General features: G+C 40.9%; 1 protein-coding gene across 1 annotated transcript in view; it reads left to right on the forward strand.

Moving 5' to 3' along the window:
- Positions 1 to 6372, forward strand: part of LOC141118318 (uncharacterized) — a 711411-nt gene extending 705039 nt beyond the window's left edge. The window contains exons 12-13 of the mRNA XM_073610910.1: positions 6144 to 6271; positions 6343 to 6372. Of these exons, the coding sequence (XP_073467011.1) occupies positions 6144 to 6271; positions 6343 to 6372 (158 nt within the window). The remainder of the gene's footprint in view (positions 1 to 6143; positions 6272 to 6342) is intronic.
- Positions 6373 to 7450: the final 1078 nt, after the last annotated feature.

Here is a 7450-nt window from a genome sequence, read left to right on the forward strand (position 1 = left end):
CTTCCTCCATCCACAGTTGTCACCTCTGAACCACCATCCACAGTTGTCACCTCTGCATCCTCCATTTACACTTATCACGTCTGTATTTCTGATCCACAGATGTCACCTCTGCATCCACCTTCCTCCATTCACAGTTGTCACCTCTTCATCCCCCATCCACAGATGCCACCTCTGCACCCACCTTCCTCCATTCACAGTTGTCACCTCTGCATCCCCCATCCACAGATGTCACCTCTGCACACACACACACACACCATCCGCAGCTGTCGCTACTGCATCATCTTCCTCCATCCACAGCTGTCATTCACATCATCTTCCTCCACCACACAGTTGCCTCGATGCTGAATTCTCTGCAGCATCGAGATTTGTGATTGGTTACACATTTCAGTGAATGAATGATTATGTTCTGTTTGACCATATACATTTCAATCACTGTGGCTATCATTCTCACCCTGGCAGCAATCGACTCCTGAATGTTCCAGGAAGGCCCCTGGGGGAAGCACAACTATAACTGAGGGGGAGTGGGGGCACCACCCTAGATCTGGCCCTGAGCAACATGAAAACATACTGGCACTTCGCTGACAGTTTCAAGAACTAAAGATCCAACAGCCCAGGGATGCTTGTAGCAATATTATATTATGCAAAAAGGAATTTAAAAAAGACTGATTTCTCTTTAAATGTGGATTATAATGTGCGTATAAGAGGCCTGCTACTGTGTTATAGTTTTAATACAGGGTCAATGCTTTAAGCATAAAAAAGGAAAACTGCATGTTAAATATTCACTGACTTAATTGGAAATAGTATTTGAGACATTATCAAAAACCCAAAATCTTTATTTATACCTCTAACTAACATAGCATAATAGAAAAGCGTTTTTTTAAATATTCCATCTTATTGCTAAAACTCACCTGCCATTTACAATGTACATTGAGCAAATACTTTTCTTTACTCATTTTACTTAGGTAAAGCTATCCATCTAGTATTACCAATTTTAATTACTTTAACAGCAAAAGTGGCAAGGATTGAGATCAATAAATTTAAAGACACTTTGTCACTTTAAGAATACTGAAAGCTGCTGACAGGTATGAAATGTTTGTGTGGCCCCTCACGTGCCTATACATACGCATGCTGTACGGCCCCTGTATGGGCATATGCATGAAGCCTTATGCCTTGTACACACGATCACACATTCCGACAACAAAATCCATCAGATTTTTTCCGATGGATGTTTGCTCAAACTTGTCTTGCATACACAAGGTCACACAAAGTTGGTTGGAAATTCCGAACGTCAAGAACGCGGTGACGTACAACATGTACAACGAGCCGAGAAAAATGAAGTTCAATAGCCAGTGCTGCTCTTCTGCTTGATTCCGAGCATGCGTGGCACTTTGTGCGTCGGAATTGTCTATACACGATCGGAATTTACGCAAACGGATTTTGTTGTCGGAAAATTTTAGATCCAGCTCTCAAACTTTGTGCGTCGGAAATTGCGATGGAAAAAGTCCAATGGAGCCCACACACGGTCGGTATTTCAGACAACAAGCTCTGATCGCACATTTTCCATCGAAAAGTCTGATCGTGTGTACAGGGCATTAGTGGGACAATCAAGAATATTGTTCTAGTGGCAGGACTAGACAGCATAAACTGTCTGTACATGCCTTTTACCTTAACATTTGCCCCTGAAGCATGGTACAGAGCCCTCTCAAAACTGGCTATGCAAATAGCAACAGTGTAGTGGTAACTATGCATAGCTTGAGGCCTCTATACCCCATGGGACAATGCACAGGCCTGCTGAGAGGTCAATCGTGTCTAGGTCATTTTACTATTGGTATAAGGACCATGCTTAATCCTCCCCACCAGGAGAGATGGTTGAGATACTCTGGGCAGTGCTGGAGGGACAGGAAATCTGTATCAAGAGCAATATATAGGTAGCCATTGCTGATTTCCTTCTGAAATTTCTAATTGTCTGGTTGTTTCTGGCATCAGTATTTTCTGAGTAACCTGGAACAAGCATGCAGAAAAGTCATACAGTCAGGGAGAAGCATCAATGTCTCAGCATCTATACATAGTCTCCTACATTAAAAAAACCCTACCTGTCATCTAAAGTAACTTTAGTCCTACATTAACTGCATATGCGTATGTATCTGTGTGGGGGCAGAGTTTTTTTTTTATTACATTAGATTTTGTATTTTTTTTTTTTTACTTTTTTACATTACTTATCTATCAGTAACAGATGAGGACTGACAATTACCCCATGTGATAATACAGTTACAACAGTCCTGCATTGCTAAAAGTTTAATTTTTCAGTTTGTTTGAAGCCCCCCCCCCCTAAAATTTTGAGCACCAGCCACCACTGTACATACCTGCAGCAACAATAATTTTCTTCCACTTTGAAGAAACACTGCACCCTTGTAATTGGGCAAAGCTTTGACTCTTCTGGGTAGTGTCAGAGCTTGTCACTAGGCCCCTTCCTGTCTCATTTCTACTCACCTGTCGCTATGGTGGGATGCCTCACAGATTAAGAACTAGGTGTTACAGCCAAATTAAAGTGGAGGTAAACCCTAACTGGATTATATATATGTTTTCTGAAGCACTGGGAATCAAAAGCAGTTGCCGTTTTTCGTAAAATACCGTTTTCACTTTTTTCTTTTCATCCAGCCATTTTAACCTCCCTGGCGCTATGATTATTTCAGATTTTTGATGCTCAAAGTGGTACAATGTTTTCCATGGAAATTTGGTGTTTTATATTGTAGGCCTGTAATTCTTAGGAATAACACACTTAAATCTGTCCAAACAAGAGTCTAGTAGACATCCCAGGTATGATAAAGTTTGAAACACAAAATCATAAATTATAACATAATAAATAACTACAAATAATTATAACAAACGATAATACAATAATAATAAAAATTATTCAATAATGTAATCAAATCAAAAACACTGAAATTTGCGCAGTTGCAGAATTGTCGCTGTCGTTACTTTTAGTGTTTGATGACGATCTTCCCCACAAATCACTATCACTCAATTCTGCAAGTGATTCTAATTTATTACCGCTGTTTTCTAGCTGGTCTAAAACTGCTTTTGATGTAAAGGGACACTTTTTGGTTGCTATGGACAATCTCAAGTTTCCAGGCAGAAAGAACAGTTAATATAATATAAAACTGCATGCAGGGCACTGGAAAAAACACTTGGGGCAAAAGGGATGTGAAATAATTTGATACAGTAATGTAATCTGTAAGATTACAGTGTACTGTATGTATTGGGTGTTTTTAACTTTTTGAATTTGGCGCCATGCTCCGTCCCTGTGTGTTGCAATGCTCGCAGGGAACAGAGCTCGGCACTATGAGAGATCTGGCGGAGACACGGCTCACACACACAGCAGGAGGACATCGCAGGATCCAGGGGACAAGGTAAGTAACTTTGCCTGGATCCTGCAATGCAATCCCGAGTGTGGCTCGGGGTTACCGCTTTTGGTACTGAAAATCCACCCCGAACCACACTCGGGAATACCGCTAAGGAGGTTAAGCTACTTCCTGTCTACAACTACTTGCTCCGTTGTTGGTTACTTATCATTGCTCTGGACTGGCTTCCTGATTACCAACAGTGAACCATGCCTGTGTAATGCGTGTCAGCACAATTACTTGTAGTCCCTACCAGGTGGCACACGTGACAATGCAGGAGCACAACTGGAAGACAGTTGTCACCTCATAATAGGAAGTGTCTGAAATAGGGCCTTTATGATGTGCTCACCAGGTATTATTTTAATAAAAGCTGCAGATTTAAAACACAAAACAACTTTTAAAATTTTATCAACATGTTGAAGCTTATAATAGATTTTGGTGAATGGCTTACCTCTCCTTTAATGAGCATATTTATAAAACAGTGAATGTGACTTTCACCAGAAACGTACTGGTGGTGAATTAATCACTGCCATTCAAAGCACATCCACCAGGAAAATTCACCTGCAAATGTCAGATGCACTACATTATAAATATGATCCTTAATGTTAAGGTTTAGGTCGAGGATTGGGTTAAAGTGGAACGAAACGCCCTGATATATTCACCTCTACCTTTCAGCAATGCAGCACTTACATCCCTCCCCACCTGCTGTGATCTTCTCCCCAGGTGCCAGGTTTTTGGCCTCTTGATTGGCCGGAGGAGAATGATGTCACCCCACACACGCACATGGGATTTATTAGGGCACAGTGTTACGGGGATGCACACTGAGCCGCGCACATGCAGCTCAGTGTACATTAAGGATAGGTTCACACTTCTGCGTGTGGCTGCAGGTAGGGGAATCGCAGAGATTCTCACAACCGCAACCACCTGCAGTGAAAATGCACTTCTCTGCGAAAACACGCGGAGCTGCTATTCATTCTGAATGGCAACCCCAAGCATGAAAAATTGTAGTACCTGTGCAGGTATAGGATCCTCAGGGAAATCGCATGGTCAAAAAGACCATGTGATTTGCCTGCGGCTGCATTTTTGGAAAAGTGTGTGCACCTTTTTTTTGCGGAAATGCAGGCACTGCAGCCCCTTTCATTTGAATGGGCTGCTGTGTCCAATAAAATGCAGCCCGCAAAAATGCATAGGTGTGTACCTAGTGTTAGAAAAAAACTAAAAGCAGACTGTGTTATTATGTGTATTATTGCAGAAGAAGCAAAGCATGTCTCTTCTGCAATAAACAGTTGCTTGCTCTCAGTTTTCTTAAACTTAGGATTAGCTCCACTTTAAAGTATTTGTGAACAGAATACAGCAAAAGCAGACTGCAAGAAAGGGAGTAATATTTGTCTACCATAATCAGATTTTAAAATAAAAAAAAACATTTTTGATGCTTTTTGTTTTGCTTTTGCAATCACGTGACTGCATGTGTCGGTATGGTATGTGAGCAGTGGATGACCTTACAGCAGGGAAGCATGTTCCCTATCTGTGTGCGTTGTGTTCCCTGTTGTGTTGTGTTATGCGCTGACCTCCCACTGGGGTTCTCGGGTATAAATGCAGGCAGGGAGCATTCGCAAATGTGAATGCACCCTAAAACCAGCAAGCAACCTTAGAGTCAAAAATTAGAAAAATGGACAATTCACAATATGTATCCCACCGAAAGAAAAGTGTACCATACAAAAAACTTGCAGGTGCTCACAACCTTATAAGAGGAACTCAGTGTGGTTGTAAAGCAGTTCTGTTTTTGAACCTTCTGAGGAACTGAAATTCATACCATGTCAAAACAAGATACGTTTTCTTTATTTTAAATGAATAATGAAATAAATAATATAAGAAATCTACATTGTAAAGATATATTCTGGGAGGAATAGGGTTATGCAGGTCACCATGCAATATAGTATATCTTATTGCTCTAAAAAAAATATCTAGATATCGAGCAGGTAGATCAAACTATACACTACTCTTACTAAAAACAAGAGCACTTCTTTGTGCTCACTTCATTGTGCAGCAAAGATGATTTTCTTTCATCCTTTGTTACTACACTGGGAGATTGAGAGTAATGCCTCATACACACGATCAGACTTTCTGACAACAAAACCGTGGAATTTTGTTTGAAGGGTGTTGGCTCCAACTTGTCTTGCATACACACAGTCACACAAATGTTGGCCAACAATTACGAACGTAGTGACGTACAACACGTACGGCGAGCCGATGTGATATCTCCATTACGAACGCTAGTTTTACAAGACCGACCCCTTCCGGCCCGTCCTTGATTCTGAGCATGCGTGTTTGTACTTCGGACTTGTCCGATGGACTTGTGTAAACACGATCGGAAAGTCCAACAACACACATTTGTTGGCGGAAAATTTGAGAACATGCTAGCCAACATTTGTTGGCAGAAAGTCCGACAACAACTGTCTGATGGAGCATACACGCGGTCAGATTTTCCGGCAACAGCCTGACATCCAACATTTCCCGTCGAAAAATCCGATCGTGTGTACGCGGGATTAGGATCTATGCTACAGGCAACAGCAGTCTGAGGTATTTACAACACTTTGATAAATAGGACATGGTCCAGAATTGTTTTATAGATATACTTTTTAAGGCACACTAGTCTTATGTGTATGTACAATGTTAAGAACAATATATATATATGTGAGTTACTCTAAATGACATAAGCTAACATAATGGTATCTCATTCAGTCTGTTGCAGGAACGCATTCTGGGAAGAGGAAGGAGAAGAAATTGATAACCGCTGGGAGATCGCCACAACATTCATGTCCTTGTTTATTCTAAGTTTGATTTATAGCATCACTGTAACTTTATTCAAGGTAAGAAACAACGCAAGTAAAACACTGTATCAAGTACCATAGTACAGTTGTCTGTTGTCCCTCATTTTAAGGAAAGTGACTACTGTACTTCTGAACAGTGACTAGCTTCACAATAAAATCTCCACTACATCCAGACCCATGCATTGCCATCAGATGCAAGTAATGGCAATCCACCTGAGCTCCCCCTGAACTTTGGCCCAAAATCACATGCACCTGTAATAAGCCTCTGTGTCTTTTTAGATATTTTTCATAGCATTTTTTTCTACTGCATGTTGCTTATAGCTTAACTTCAGGCATAAACTCTTTCATTTAAATATATTCCTCAATGGTCACAAAAGGTAGAAATACACATTGTGCGCACCAAATGCTTTTGCATACCCAGTTATTGCCTTATGAAAGTAACTGTGTGCTGCATATACACTGTAAGGGGGCAAAGCTGAATAAGGGATCCAGGAGCTCCATCCACTACAGGCTGTCTGCAATAAACTACAGGAGGGGGTGGAGACAAGACCAGTCACCCTGCACAAGGAGAGAGAGTGGCACTGACTGGTCTTCATTACAGAAAGCTTCTAAACACAGGCACATGTTCACTGTTTACTGTTGCCACTATAGGACAGGGAATGTCAGCTAAGTCACAGTTGGCAAAAAAACCTTGACATGGGTAAGAACCCCTCCTTCTTGATCCAAAGTGAAAAAAAAAGTTTTGCTTTAAAAACCATTTTAGGACACTCACATACAACTTACCATATTCAAATACATTAAAGTTGACTTACTTATATTGTATACAATAACCCTTTTTTTCTTGAAGTTATTTATAATAATACTAATAAAGTAACCCTGTCAAAATAATAGAAAATATAAAAGGATGTCCCTGCAATAGTAGAGGTATTACACTAGTGCCCTGTACACACGGTCGAACATTGATCGGACATTCCGACAACAAAATCCATGGATTTTTTCCGACGGATGTTGGCTCAAACTTGTCTTGCATACACACGGTCACATAAAGTTGTCGGAAAATCCGATCATTCTGAACGCGGTGACGTAAAACACGTACGTCGGGACTATAAACTTGGCAGTAGCCAATAGCTTTCGTCTCTTAATTTATTCTGAGCATGCGTGGCACTTTGTGCGTCGGATTTGTGTACACACGATCGGAATTTCCGACAACGGATTTTG

This window comes from Aquarana catesbeiana, linkage group LG01 (genome assembly GCF_042186555.1).
Source record: "Aquarana catesbeiana isolate 2022-GZ linkage group LG01, ASM4218655v1, whole genome shotgun sequence".
Classification (NCBI taxonomy): domain Eukaryota; kingdom Metazoa; phylum Chordata; class Amphibia; order Anura; family Ranidae; genus Aquarana; species Aquarana catesbeiana.